Source organism: Rhododendron vialii, chromosome 8a (assembly GCF_030253575.1).
Source record: "Rhododendron vialii isolate Sample 1 chromosome 8a, ASM3025357v1".
Classification (NCBI taxonomy): domain Eukaryota; kingdom Viridiplantae; phylum Streptophyta; class Magnoliopsida; order Ericales; family Ericaceae; genus Rhododendron; species Rhododendron vialii.
The window spans coordinates 27,409,020-27,424,967 of NC_080564.1; the positions used below are offsets into that span (position 1 = coordinate 27,409,020).

Consider the following 15,948-nt stretch of genomic DNA (forward strand, 5'->3'; position numbering starts at 1 on the left):
TATGGTGTAATAGTACAATACTCCGTGACAGAGGTTTTGGGTGTGTATGGGGTGTTACGATTCTGCTCTAAATTATAATCTCTAAAACGGGTGAGATTTGTCTAGCCTGCAAAATGGGCCACTAGTTAGTGCCAGCTAATCGGTCGTACACAGCCAAAAAGTATTTGATGCCTAAGTCAGTTTCAAATCTCGGGAGAGAGAGCACAACAAATGTGTAAAGATAATAGCGTCCTACCTAGCTCTTTAGGATTTACCATGTACCTCATTGTAAAGAGACTAGACTTAGGCTCAAAGTACGCCCGTGCTTAGTTTGTGCGTGCCTTCCATGACTTCACAAAAAACAGCCTCTCGGAGGTAACATCATGTGTTATGACTACCATGTCTGAGCCATCCTACTACTCAACACGATGTGGCTCGACCATGTCGCGTTAGCTGAACCAATCTTGACCCAACACCTCGCCAAATCCATAGGCCAAGCCGCCTATCAACTTGTCATTGGGTACTTGGGCTTTCTTCGTTGCTGGCCTTACCCCGTCAGTTCACAAACTCGTTATCCACCCACCTAAAGGGTACTATAATTAATTGAGCTTTCATTTTGTATCAAAAACAATGTAAGAACGAAGGAATGCAAATCTATTATCCACAATATCAAGAAGAAACTATAAGTCCGATCCAAAAAAAAAAAAAAAATACTAATACTCCTAAAAATTTAACAAACGATAAGTTGTCTAAACTGGTGATCATGGTTATCTTGGGATTTTCAGGATGAGTTTTTTGGTTTGGCACTATAGGCCATTGTAATTTTGGGCTCATTCAATCTTTCATTGAATGTAATTTTTTTTTTTTCCTTTTTCCTCGCAGGCCTCTTATGATACCCCAATCTATGTGGTCCTTATTTGGTCTTGCCTCGATATACCATTTGTCGAGTTTGTAATAAAATTTTGTTGCCTATCAAAATAAAAAAACAATAAGTTGCCTTGTTGAACCTATAGTCTAGCCTTTTGGATGCCAAACCGGATGAAATTTGACCTGGCCGGGTGCCACAGTCCACATGACAAAGCCCTTTCCAAAAACCTTGGGCCTCAAAAAATGAATTGTGGCCCAATAAAAAGAAACGAGGGTTGATTAAATGAAAACAGGATATTATCCACTGATTTCCACCAATTGATGTGATGAGTTTCTTGACACTAACTTAGACTTGGAAAGAACTTTGTAGCGCTTGTAAGGTCATAGGTTAAATGAAGTCACTGTATACATTCGGCTCTACATTCATAGGCAAGGTATGCGACCGACCAATAACTTGCAATAGATAGGTCATGCAAATACGTCCCGAAACCTACTAGTATCTGCTAAGTCATTTCATTGGAATAGAAGTCTAAAAAGGCATTTTTTTTCAGAAATGACATCGTTTATAACTTCACTAAATCCAGAAGATGACACATAAATTTGCGGTCACTCCACCAAGAGAAAATAGTGCGCTCCTTTTGGATCAGAAGCTTCATTTCAGATGTGATGAAATGAGCATTACAGTTCCCAACTAGGCCTTATATAAGGACACCAAACAGCAAGATTATTCACTAGGGTATCGCGCAAAATGGTGCATAACATCACATTAACTTTCAATGTTCAACCCTTTCATATACTTTAAGAGGAAAACAATCATTTTTCCTTCTAAAAGGCAATACAAATAAAATACAACCATACTTGTAAAAGTTCAACATCACCTAATTTTTCTTCTATTTTTTGGCCAGGCAAATTCCAAGCACTAAGTAATTGGACTTCTGAATAGTGCGAAACCACGTGGGACACCCAAATAAGTCCGTTACAGAAAAGAATTATCAACGAAAAAACAAGGCAAAATTACTCGAGTGATTTTGACACGAGTGAAACAAAAAATAAAAAATAAATAATGGTTGCTCACATATGCAAATCTAGATGAGTCTCTAAACAAGATTACTCTATAGGCATGAACGACACAGGTGGGAAGTAATTCCATTGCATGTTATTAAGGTTCTAAACACCGTATCGGCTAGGGTACCGATTTTCTTATTGGAACGGTACATACCGGTACCGAACAGATACCGGGTACCGTTTCGAATTTAGCGCTATTACTATTACATATAGTTATAAATCGATTTTTTTTCCCATTCCATGCAATTCATCATAAAATAAACTTTTATTAGACAACAAAAACTACGCTCTCATTATATAAATCTCTTCTAATTAAAAAAAGAAAAAGAAAAAAGCTCACATAATTTTAAGTTCACAAAATAAATAAATAAAAATCATTCTCCAGTCAACTCCTCTCCCAAATAAGGCCCAGGCAAGTCTTTTTCCTTTTTTTCTTTTGAACAATTACCTACTACCTAGAGACACAACACACATGTAATAGCCCTTTAAAAAGAAGGATAAAAGGGTAATTGGGTCTTGTCTCATTTAGGGTTTCCAAATTTTTATCCCTCTGCCAGCAGCTTTCGTTCTACTCCTGCATGACTTGCCACCGAGCCCCTCTCTGTCTAACCGGCCATGGGAAAACAGCGCAGGTATAGCAGGCGCTCTCTCTCTCTCTCTCTCTCTTTGATCGCGTTCTGATTCTGACCGGGATGCATCTCTCTCCCTCTCCTCCTCTCTTTAATCACGATCTGACTCTGACTGGGATGCGTTTGATCGCGATCTGATTTGGTTATGAAACAAGATTCACAACCTTGGTTATTATGGTAAAACAACCCAATAGTCTAATGTGTACCCACCACCCAATAGTCCAGTACAGTACCCACGGTTGAATGTGAGGGCTCAATTTCCATGCCCTTTGGCAGTCCATCACAGCTACTTTTTTTTACTTGTTTATCTAAAGAAATTCGATACCTTTTTTAAGGATAAAACACCATAGTTAAATTTGAAACTAACCAAAATATAAGGTCAAAACATAAAAAATACCGTCGATAAGATGAGTCAATTTATATATGAAAAATGCTAACCACACATCCATTTTTAAAAATGAATATGAACCTACCATGGCTCGTCAATCATTCTCACACATACGTATGTATGCTAAATCCAATAAGTAATTACCAGTAAAGTACATATATGGACGATGGGTTGCAGAGTACTTTGCGTCATAACTCTCCATGACCTGCAAATATAGCACAAAAGAATCATAGGTTAACAAACAACACTTGTAAACAAAGAGAAAACATTCAAGTGCCTCACAAAATACAGTCATTGCAATTAGCATTATTTCCTTTTAAGCTCTATAAAATTTAATCCATTGCCTCACTGAGGTGTTGTTTGCGATTGCTTCTGGGAGAGCATATTCTGGATTATTGGCGCACTAGTGTTTGTCCGTGCCTACGGCACTACCTATCATTTGATGGCATTTTAATATATTTGTAAGAGTATTTGTGTTTTCTTAAGAGAGTTGAAAAGCACACATCAGCCCTTGGATCAAATCAATCTCAACCTTTAGATCAACTTATCTTGTGTGAAGGCCCACACCCTTATGTTTTATTAGGTAGATTGAAAAATATGCCAGAATGTTTGCTATGAATTCTGCTTCTGAGTTCTGATCATGGACCAAAAAACTACTCTACTAATTAATTTGTCATATGATTTGCACTTCTTTGAGCCACAGTCCAATCACTTCTCCTTGTCCCTCATACTTCACCCTACGTGTTGCTTGACAGATTCCTAGTCCTAAATTAAGGGTTGCCCCAAGCGTAGTGCGGAGACCGACGTAGCATAATATCCGGTAAGTCCGGAGTCGAATCCACAGAGACAGTGATGTGTGCTAACTAAAAACTCGGGTTTAACTAATTTAATGGGCTCTTAGGTAGCCTCCCCTTGTCGATTGATTGAGATTTAATTAAAACCTAAAAATTGATTGTACTTTTCAAATAATTAAAAGGAGGTAAAATCGTAGGGTTCATAACACTTGTAACTAATCCGAATTAACCTGCTCTGTTTGGAGTTCTTCAAAACGTTTAATTTTAGATTGAAAAAGATACCCCGCAAGATGCGAGACCCTATGGTCGCCGTATACCCATGCGCAGCGAAGAATGAGTTTTGGACCCCTATTCTCCCGTTCATATGGGCTCCGACGATGCCCGGGTTCGTCCGCGGGAAGTATTTTTCAATTGAAAATCGTTTAATTTAATAGTTTGATAAAAGGAGCAGTGCCCGAATTAGCAACGGTGTGCTAATCACCCCGCGACTTTACCTGAACGACTACTCACTAATCATTATGCAAGAAATAGAAGAAAGCCAAATTTGATTCATGCTTCTAGTACTGGAGAAAGAAAATAAACACAGAATCTAAGTTAAATAAGAATCAATGAACAACTTTAATTAAAAACATAAATTAAAACTAGTTACCTGAATGCGAATAATTGAACAAAGCATAAAAATACTTGAAAGAAAAAGAAAATAAACTCAAGAAAGAACTAACAATACTCTGAATAAAGGCTGTCCCGTTTCTTCTTCTTTTTTCTCCTATACGGCAGCAGCCGCTTTTTTCTTCTTTTCCACGCAGGGAGAAGAACTCCTTTTTTTCCCAAAAGCTGCCGACCCCCCTTGATCAGTAGGTATTAGGTTTATTTTATAGGAATTGCATGCCTTAATTACATAGTGGTCCCTTAGGATTTTGTCTACTATTAAATTGACCACCAAAATTCTAATGCACTTTGCACTTCAATCCAAAACTTTTGTTAACTTTCATCTTTACCCAAAAATCATGAAAATCGAGCTCGAGCAACCTGTAAACATAAAAACGCAAAATAAATATCAATTAACAAATATAAAAGACTAGTAAATATAGATCGGAGGGCCAAAATATGTATATTTTGGCACTTATCACACCCCCCAACTTACACTTTGCTAGTCTTCGAGCAAAGAAAATAAAAATAAATAAATTCTAACTATGTCACTTTCGTAGGACTCACGATTGCACTTAGAATGTGCAACAAACCTTTTAAACCTCTAGGCGATCCTTAGAGGACGAGTGGAGTCTCGTGAGGGTTTTTAGTAGTGAATACCCATAAACACTGTGAATTCTTTTCGCACAAAATTCGAAAATCTGTAAGACAACTCAATAATATCTGAAACAAAGAATATGAAGCCATCGCAAATAGATAATGGGCATAAGCAGTTCTAGATACTATCAAATCATAAAAATGAGTCATAGCACCTATACTTAGCGTGTGTGATCAAGGGCTTCGGTCACAAGTGAAAAATAACCAAAAGTTCTCTCTGGACCGAGTCTCGATTTCAAATCTTACCGTGTTATGCACTCAACAAATGAAATCACTTGAAACAAGGTGCATATTACTCTCAATATGTGCAGTCGGAAATTATGTAATTGAAAGCAAAATACTCTGCACAAGTTGACACAAAAAGAAAGCTCTACAAAGTGGACACACGATCTCATGAACGGAATGCCAAGTATTGAAAACTCTCTTTTTCCACCAATCACAGCCCATTGCCCATAGGATCAAATAGGACTTCAATTCGGGTTATAACATCAAGTAAGGGAAAATATTTCAAGGCTAAGTGAGAATTCAAGTGTCCGAGAATGACTTAAAACAATAGGGCAAAATTATGTGTGCCCTTTCTTACTTTTTTTCCTTTTCTCTTTTCAACTTCGTCACATTTCTCTTCCTACCTTTAATACAATCCCACATTAGGAACAAGTGTTTCTCCTTTTCACAATAAATTGGTATCTTCCCTTTTTGCCATTTTTTTTCCCTCTTTTTTTGAATGGGAAAGATCACCAACAATCAAAGCTCAATTCTTACAACGTTTACCCTCTCTCTTCTAAATAATTCACCTCCACATAATTATTAAGCCTTTTCAAGACACAATATAGATGGTGGAGCTCAACAAAAAAAAGGCTGTATGCATGAGGCTCAAATGGGCTCATAATGGATAAATGTATGAAAAGAAAGAAACGAACTGGCTCAAGATATCAAAGATGGCCTATAATCCTCTCCAAGGGGCAATACAACCATGCAACTTTTCAAATCCAAGAGACAAGTAGGCAATTCAAAATATTCTCAACACTTGACAGCAACAAAAATAATGAGATCAACAACGAATTTGCTCTTTTGTGACAACAAGAGTTTATTTGACATCACTCCAAGAAAAGATAAGGCTCTAAACTCACATGGGCATAAGTCTCAACTAAACTAGCCATCGAGAATAATCAAGTCACAGCTCACAAGCAACTAAAGCCCAAACAGACGTGAAGTGCAAATATGCTAAAAATAAATGCCATGACCAATTTTTCGCGACAAGCTAGCAAAAAGAACTACAATGCCACCACAATATTAAAAGAATGACTATCATATCTCAAACTCAATCAATCACGAGCTAATCTCAACAGCCTTCAAGTCTCATGCAAAAATTTCCACCATTTTTAAATTTTTTTTAAAAACAAAATAAAGAACAAAGTGATCCTTCCCCCCAACTTGAACTATTCAATGTCCGCATTGAAAGCATAAAAAATAAAGACAGGACAGAAACATAAAAGAGAGGAGAGATATCACCTCGAAAAGGAAGGGCTAAGTAGAGTAAATTATAAATAGAGGGAGACCCCCCAACTTGGATCGAACAACCTGCAAAATGTTAGCCTCCAAGACAGCAAGAAAAATAACTAAAATAAATAAATAAAGCAAGAAATAAAAGGAAAACAAAAAAAAACATCCATTTTCTTCACGCGAAAAACACGAGTACTACTTTTCTCCCTGGCCAAAGACTGTGTTTCCCTATTTGTTGGAAGGACAATATGCATAGGATTCAACGATATCTTAAGAAGTGGTGCCAATCATCTAATAGGCTGTCACTCCCTCTGGGGCTGCCAGATTCCTTACCCACCACTCCGTTTGTGAAGCAATCTCCACAGAGTTTGGACATTAAAGTCAGATGGTTCAGACAGAATTCTCGCTGCTAACTACGCATCTGCTGTCAGACCCAACCTCCTAAGTACTACATACATAGCTTTGACCAAGTGACTATACCAGACCATTATGCTAATTTTTTTTCCTTTTCTAAATTTCTTTTGTTTTTTTTAAAGTTTAACAAGAAATAAAAGAACAAGTGTACATAAAATTGTACCAAAACCCAAGTCAATGATGGGTACCACTATTGCTAGGAACCGAGTCTACTTCTCAGTGAAGAAAGTGGTACACAAAAGCTACCCGTCGAAACTTAAGACAATGGGGTACCCAGCGGCTCAAGAACTGGGTCCCAAGTGGCGCCACACGCATCGTATAACACAGGCATCTCTATCAAACTCCATACCTCTGGAAAATCTAAGAATGACGCCTCCTTGGCAGTTAAAGCTATCTCCAGAGGATCCTTATACAAAATACTATCGACATGCTCCTGCACCAGCGTGTCGACCAAACTCACCTCATACACTTCTTTATCATCTTTGACTCGGCTATCTATGTTGAAAACATTCACCTCCATTTTCAAGTTCCCAAATGACAATTGGACTTGTCCAGTTTTGCAATCTATGACAGCACTGGAGGTGGCTAGAAAAGGACGGCCAAGGATGATAGGAGTCTTCTTGAAGACCTCCTGTATCTGGCACGTATCTAGGACAATGAAGTCAACTGGAAAAAGAAACTCGCCCACCTGAACTAGAACATCCTCCACCACCCCCTTCGGGATTCTTATACTCCGGTCAGCCAACTGTAGCGTGACCGGTGTGGCTCTCAGATCGCCTAGGCCAAGCCTCAAGTATACCGAATATCGGAGCAAGTTGACACTCGCCCCTAAATCCAGTAATGCCTTATCAAATTTCTGGCCTGCGATAGCTATAGGGATAGTGGGACAACCAGGGTCTTTGCACTTGGTTGGGATATCGGCCTGGAAAATGGAGCTCACCTGCTCCGTTAGGAGCACTTTGTCCTGACTCTTAGTCCTTCGTTTTGAAGTGCACAGATCCTTCAAAACCTTTGCAAACTAAGGAATGACGTCAATGGCTTCCATCAAGGAAATAGGAAACTGAACTTTCTTGACTAACTCAAGAATCTGGAAGTTCACATTGGCCTTAGGTTTCGCTACCAAGCGATTTGGATATGGAGCAACATGTGGCGTTTGAGTCATGGGGACTGCAGGTGCAGACACCACCACTTTAGGAGGCTCTGTCTTTCTCTCTTCCTTAGGGACACTTCCCAAGTCTGGGACGACTGCTGGTGCAGCTACCGGCACCGTGGGTGGCACCGATTTTTTCTTAGGAGGTAAATCCTTGTCGATCACCTTCCCACTTCTGAGAGTGGTGATTGCATTAGCCTCTTCCAGCCTGGGGTTCAAATTACTCGGGCCAGAAAAATCGCCCACAAAATGAGTACCGGCGGCATTGACTTGAGGTTGAGAAGGAAACTTTCCCTTCTTCTGCTGGACTTGTCCAACTGCCGCCGTTAACTGGGTCAATTGGGTCCTAATGTCACCAATTGCCTGTTTGGTTTGTTCAGTGAAGCTTAACTGAGACTGCATGAGAGCCTTCATCATCTCATCAGTCTGCTTATCCCGCGGGGGATGGTTAATGTCAGGGGGTGGTCCAAAAGATGAAGGACCAAACCCCTGCTGCTGCTGAGGTAGGTAGCGGAATTGGGTCATTTGGCCTTGCGGAGGTCGAAATTGTTGAGCTTGTGGCTGAGGTGGTGCCTGAGGTTGCACTGGGGTTTTTTGATCCCTCCAACCCAAAAGTGGGTTTTGAGCCCACCCAGGATTGTAGGTATTTGAATATGGATCCCAATACTGATTAATCGCGTTTACCTCAGCCTGATTGCTATGGTAGGCTTTCTTAACTATGGGAAATGAAGGGCAAACAGTGATTGGATGCCCCGGACACTCACACAACGCGCACACCTCCTCCACTCTCATCTCATTCACCTGCTGGACTTGCGTAAGCTACAAGTCCTCTAACTGCTTAGACATTTTGTCCAGTTGAGACTGGACATTATGCTCTCTTACGCTTAGCGGGAAGATGCCAGACCCACTAGGTCCCTGTGTAGCCATGGCCCTATTACCAAGATCGGAAGGTTCCCAACCCTGGTATTTCTTGGCCAAGTCTTCTAGAGAATCCCACGCATCATCTGGGGACTTGTCTAGAAAATCCTTTTCCTTGCAGAGGTATTCAATCTGTTGGGCCGTCGCAACATTCAAGCCCAAATAGAAAAACGACACCAGTTGGTGCCTCACAAACCCATGGTGCGGCAAGGACAACAACAAGTCCTTGTAACGCTCCCAACACCTTAAGAATGACTCGCACTCCTTCTGCTTAAAAGACTGTATTTGGTGAGTTAGGTGCTTTGATTTATTCTCCGAGAAATATCTCTTATAAAAGAGATCCCGGACAGCAGCCCACTTCGTGAGAGACTGCGGCTTCTGCATCCGTAGCCATTTATCCGCATATTCCTTGAGCGAGGCTGGGAAAAGCTTAAGGCAAGCATTCTCCCACTGAGTAGTGGTGGTCAGGGTGCGCACCAATCCTTCGAAATGACGGACATGCTCATACGGATCCTCATTCTCCTTCCCATAAAACAGGGGAAGGGCATTATGCGTACCAGGCTTTATGGTGAAAACATTACGTGCTCCTACCGTCTCAGTTGGTAGAACTATTGGACCGAGAGGAGTGGTCCTCTCAGGATGCATGTGTGCACGCATCGACATCGGTGGCTCTACTATTGGTGGCTCAATTATTAAATCAACGAAAAGTCATCGATATCAAAAGAATCACCACTAAAAGACTCTCCCTCCATGATTACTCTCGGCTCTCTCTCAATGACTACGAGACACTTGGTATTGTCTCGGTAGTACTTAGGCTTTACAGGTGATTGCTTTCCTACGATGGAGGATTGCGCACCTCTACCTATGATGGCTCAAACAAAAATTAAAAGAAAAAGAAAAAAGAAAAAATAATAAAATAAAATAAAATAAAACTAACTACCCGAATTCTTTAACACACGTTACCGTCCTCGGCAACGGCGCCAAAAATGCTTGACCGATTCCTAGTCCTAAATTAAGGGTTGCCCCAAGCGTAGGGCGGAGACCGACGTAGCATAATATCCAGTAAGTCCGGAGTCGAATCCATAGAGACAGTGATGTGTGCTAACTAAAAACTCGGGTTTAACTAATTTAATGGGCTCTTAGGTAGCCACCCCTTGTCGATTGATTGAGATTTAATTAAAACCTAAAAATTGATTGTACTTTTCAAATAATTAAAATGAGGTAAAATCGTAGGGTTCATAACACTTGTAACTAATCTGGATTAACCTGCTTTGTTTGGAGTTTTTCAAAACGTTTAATTTTAGATTGAAAAAGATATCCTGCAAGATGCGAGACCCTATGGTCGCCGTATACCCATGCGCAGCGAAGAATGAGTATTGGACCCCCATTCTCCCGTTCATATGGGCTCCGACGATGCCCGGGTTCGTCCGCGGGAAGTATTTTCCAATCGAAAAGCGTTTAATTTAATAGTTTGATAAAAGGAGACGTGCCCGAATTAGCAACGGTGTGCTAATCACCCCGCGACTCTACCTGAACGACTACTCACTAATCATTATGCAAGAAATAGAAGAAAGCCTAATTTGATTCATGCTTCTAGTACTGGAGAAAGAAAATAAACACAGAATCTAAGTTAAATAAGAATCAATGAACAACTTTAATTAAAAACATAAATTAAAACTAGTTACCTGAGTGCGAATAATTGAACAAAGCATAAAAATACTTGAAAGAAAAAGAAAAGAAACTCAAGAAAGAACTAACAATACTCTGAACAAAGGCAGTCCCGTTTCTTCTACTTTTTTCTCCTACGGCAGCAGCCGCTTTTTTCTTCTTTTCCACGCAGGGAGGAGAAGAACTTTTTTCCCAAAAGCTGCCGACCCCCCTTGATCAGTAGGTATTAGGTTTATTTTATAAGAATTGCATGTCTTAATTACATAGTGGTCCCTTAGGATTTTGTCTACTATTAAATTGCCCACCAAAATTCTAATGCACTTCGCACTTCAATCCAAAACTTTTGTTAACTTCCATCTTTACCCAAAAATCATGAAAATCGAGCTCGAGCAACCTGTAAACATAAAAACGCAAAATAAATATCAATTAACAAATATAAAAGACTAGTAAATATAGATTGAAGGGCCAAAATATGTATATTTTGGCACTTATCGCGTGTTAACTTCGTTATATCTCTCCAGCTTCTACTGAGCCTTTTTTCACTCTTCTTGGCTCTTAAACATCCTTGCCTAACGCCAAACAACCTTCTCCCAATTTCATCAAACAAATGCATGCACATCTCCCCTTATAGCCGAATTATTACATCTATGGATCCACCCATGACTAACTAATAAACGTGGCGTCTCACTCTAAATGGTCTTTTCCCGCTTGAAGGATCATAAAACAGGCATTGAGCAAAAAGATGAGATAGCTTGCCTCATGAAAACCCACAATCCTCTGGTTCCAACCCTTCTACATCTCTAATTCCTAAAGTCATTGACAAAAACCATCTGTCGTCTTTGATGCTTTGAAACTTCAAGCACCGACCAATGGTCACAAAATTAAATAAAAAGAAGAAGAAGGAGTAAGTGCAACCAAAAAGTATTGCACATGGAGAGTCGGGATTTTTGGCTCCGGCCTGCAAAACTCGACCTCCGTCACATCCTTAGTATTGCACATGCGAGCTTGGAAGCTTATAGGGTGAGAACCAGCCATTTCCTCGGCCTGGAAGGTACTAATAAAAAGGACCTGGTCTCCATGACGACTCCAGCAGTTTGCCTTGAGGAACTTGACAAACTGGTTCTTGGTTTTCTACAATTATAATTAAAGAAAGAAGTTAAACTACTCAATATACCTAAGCAAAAATATATATGTGTCAATAATAAAACTTGTAAGAATACTACTCCCTAAATAACCAAAAGCCCTTAGCTACACAGTACACACATAGGTTATTTTGGTTGTAGTTTTCAAGTGCTGTCTTTGAACAGTTTTCGAGATTCTTCAAATTATATATGGGCAAATAGGTCAAGCCGAACCACCGGTTTGATTGGCAGATCACAAACATTTTCCGGAACATCGATCCCCAACATCGAAACCCTGAAAATACATAGTAATTAAGAGCTTCATACTGTTAGATAGAATTCTCCACAACTAAACGTAATTAAATTGATACATACAGATTGAAGAAGGAATTAGTTATACAAGTAGTATCAAATAGAATTCCACAACCTCCCTAATCTCCTCCTGATCAGTGGATTCACGCCACTTCAAAACTAACATAATACTATTTGGTTGCTGCTTTTGCTTCTTCAGTTTGCTGTGGGACTGAATCGTCATCCTAGCTCCTAAGGGGGGGGGGGGGGGGGGGGGGGGGGGGGGGGGGGGGGGGGGGTTGTATTTTCATGAGAAAAGAGAGGAAAGGGCTATGGTTAATTTCTTGTGAAATCCATCTTTTGGATAAACCATTGAAGAAATTAAATAGACATCTTCTTTACTAGACTTATTTAGATGTCCCTCCTAGAGGTTTTAAATACTTATGTTCCCACCCTCTAAATTTATTGTTGCCCATTATACCCCTAGTTAAATATATTAATATAGATAGCGTGTATAGAATATTTTGATTTTCTCATATTTTCACCTCTTTTATCACTCTACCCTAGTACAATATTAATTTTCTACCTCTCTAAACTATTCCTAACTCTAACACACGCCACCCACCCTCCATGCTGTCAATCTCCCCCAAGCTCCAGTCACGCTCCTCTCATCGCTGATGTCGGATCCACCTCTTTTCAGGACTAGCGTAGCGTGAGGGCGCTTCTCTCGAAGCACACCGTTCCACCGCTGTGGTCCATGGTGAGATTGAGGTTTTTGATGTCGAAGGAGCTGTAGACGCGGCTGATGTAGCAGAGTGTCATGTTGCTGAAGATGTGGATTTGTCACTTTGTCGGTCGTTCCTTTCACTTTGTGTAGTGGGCCGAAATATCCGAGGGGTAGACGAGTCCGAATGGGTCGCACTCGACTTAGCTCACCACATAGTTGTCTCAGTTCATCTGTGGATTTGCACGTGAGTTGGTATGTTGGATGTGACCATTTCCCGAAGGATAAAGAGGTCCTTGTAATCTTCGCCGAACGTGGAATTATCCGAGGATATGAAGATTTGGTCTCCTTCGGTAATTTGTTCAAACGTTCGGTGATCACTATGTTCAGATAGAGTTCCTGTTGTTCGGTAGATAATGAGTTCGATCGAATTGGTTTGATTCACTCGGAAGTAAGTTTATTCGGATATCGCTTCAGTAGAATCTTCTAGAAGCTTCCACTGATATTTGGGTTGTCATCTCTGACAATTGAGATGACATCTCTGTATGGTGTGACTTCTCTGACACTGACAAACGCGGCTCTGCACCCTACAGAGAAGTGATGTCTAGTAAATACGCTGACATAAGACGTCATCCGAACGTAGCACACTACGTGGGTTGCAAAACCAGCCTGTGCAACACTCAACATCTTTGACTATAAATACAAGACCATCCCCTCATGGGAAGGGGTCTAAGAAAAAAGAAAGGAAAAACACCTCTCTCTCTCTCTCTCTCTAGCTCTATCTTTCTATAATCATTTTGCTGAACTTCTCCTTTCTCCACTTACTGACTAGTCCGTCGGAGCTTCTTCTCGGAGGAACACCCCTCCCTTCGATTCTGCAGGTACACAAAGATTTCAACATTCCCACGGATTACAGAAGAAGGGCTCGAGAAGGAAAGGCACGGTGAAATCAGCCCCCCACACTTTGTTTGTCGATCCATCCGGTTCCAACCAAATCAATAATGATCAATGGTGGGTTCAGGCTCAAGGGCCATTCGGATCATATTCCCCTTTGTTTTTTATTATTTTTTCTTGATCCGATCATATCCCCTTTTGTCATTTTGTATCATGATATGATACATGACAGATTAGGAAAAATAAATTTTGAAATGGTGGCATCAAACCAGACCCACCATTTTTTCTTTGGTTTCTATGATCAAACAAACTTTGTGGGTTTTTGATTTTCTCCGTACATGATTAGATGGTAATTTGTGGAAATTTGTCATGAGTTTTATGATGTGTTTGTAGTTGCAATTTGGTGCTAAATGTCATAGAAGAGGAAATTGAGCCACATATATTTGTTGAAAATGATAGTTTAGCTTCTGACAGCTTCTCAAAGTCTGAATGGATTGATGTGCCTAATGTTGAACCCGATGTCCAGCGTTCCCCCCCCCCCCCCCGCCCCCCCCGGGATCCCTCTCCTCGTGGATCTTTCTCTATGTGACAATCCAGGGGAGAAATTTCTCATTTTGAGAAAACGAATGCGGAGGTAAACTTTTTGTATGCTCTGCTGAATGAGCAGGCCGAATGGAAAGAATGTGTCTAAACCTGAGAGTTTGTCTCCTTCCTTTGAGGAGATACCTTCCATAGAACACTACAAGAAATTTGGAATCTCCTAACGGTTTTTTTAGTAACGGTTGAAAAAACCGTTGGTATAGATGGTGTTTAGCAACGGTTTGCAAAACATTACTAGAAACAGGACTATAGCAACGGTTTTCATGCAACCATTACTAGATTACAAGACTATAGCAACGGTTTTCCATAACCGTTACTAAAAACCGAACTATAAAGACGAAAAAATTGGCTTATTTTTTGCCTTTATTAAAAAAAATTAAGTTTTGATCGAATTTTTTTACTTTTTAGATTCCTCTCATCATAACGAAGCAATAATCCCAAAACAATTGACGAGAAACTAACAAATGCAAAAAAAATTAAATAAGGACAAAAAATAAGCCACTTTGGCTTATTTGTCCGAACAAGCGTAGCTATCTTTACTATGTAAAAAATAGACGGTTCCAATCGGGAAAAAAAAAAGAGTAGGTGTTTGTATAGTATAAACTGAATTTAAAAACTTGGATTAAGAATAAATCGATAAAACTCTAATGACATAAGTTAGCCCAACCGGTTTGCATAGTATAAATATTAAAAGGCTCTCAATATTACACAAGTGCTGGGCTAGCCCAGTTGGTTCGCACTCGTGCGCGCATACGCGAGGTCCTGGGTTCGATTCCCAGGAGGAGCAAAATTATTGTTGCCTTCCATGCGCCACGTAGGCGCCACACGGGCGACAGGTGGGGGCCATGTCAGCACTACGTGGGCGATAGGTGGGCGCCACGTGGCTGCCATGTCATATTTTATCCCAGATTTAAAAAAAAAAAACTTGCCTTTAGCAACGGTTTAAGAAACCGTTACTAAAAAAAAATATGTACCAACGCTCGTTAAAACCGTTGCTATACATCTACACCAACGGATATCTCGCAACGGTTGGTGAACCATTGGTATTGCTTTTAACAACGTTTTTTTGTGTTTTTTAATAACGCTTTTGACCGTTGTTAAATCCCGATTTTCTTGTAGTAAAAATTTTGAACCAAAAATACTTTCGGCTCTAGATGGTGTCACCCCTCCTCCTGAGTCTTCACTATTGCAAGAGTTTTTAAAAGTCGAATTGAATGATTTTGTAGGTGTTGATGAATTTGATTTGGTTTACCATCCTTATATTGTGGATTTTGTCAACTTGTTGAAAATCAATCTAGTTTGAAATATGCACTTGGTTGAAATTAAATGTCTTAAACAAATTCAACAATTGCGGTACTCAAAGTATCTATTTTTGTGGCATGGCCGCATTCAATTTTTGACCAAGATTTTGGAATGGAGTGACATGCTCATGGTAATAGCTCTTAATGGCACAATCAATGTTCGAAGTCCTCGTGTGGCTGAAAACACTCACTCTTACTCTCCCTCTCTCTCCCTCTCTCTCTCTCTCTCTCTCTCTTTTCTCTTTTGATGGTTCGGTATAGCCACACGTCTTTAGCTCAAAGTTGTTGCATGACAGTTATGTGCCACCCTACACGTGAACTACATAAAAGTAGGTAG

At 40.1% G+C, this 15,948-nt stretch overlaps 1 protein-coding gene across 1 annotated transcript; it reads right to left on the reverse strand.

Annotated features, from left to right (window-relative positions):
* Positions 1-2,735: 2,735 nt before the first annotated feature.
* LOC131298717 (uncharacterized) lies at positions 2,736-8,886 on the reverse strand. Its single transcript, XM_058324193.1, has 7 exons — positions 8,582-8,886; positions 8,044-8,302; positions 7,573-7,962; positions 7,294-7,458; positions 4,973-5,071; positions 3,073-3,133; positions 2,736-2,848 (listed from the first exon to the last, which is right to left on the reverse strand). The coding sequence occupies exons 1-7, from the start codon at positions 8,884-8,886 to the stop codon at positions 2,736-2,738; spliced, it is 1,392 nt and encodes a 463-aa protein (XP_058180176.1).
* Positions 8,887-15,948: the final 7,062 nt, after the last annotated feature.

Bases quoted from the DNA above. Each gene is read 5' to 3' on its own strand.
- LOC131298717 (XM_058324193.1), bottom strand. From the start codon at position 8,886: ATGAGAGTGGAGGAGGTGTGCGCGTTGTGTGAGTGTCCGGGGCATCCA. The intron at 7,963-8,043 runs GTGAACTTCCAG...GTCATTCCTTAG, and splicing joins TAGCGAAACCTAAGGCCAAT to TTTGCAAAGGTTTTGAAGGA. The intron at 2,849-3,072 runs GTAATTACTTAT...GAATTTCTTTAG, and splicing joins TCCATATATGTACTTTACTG to ATAAACAAGTAAAAAAAAGT.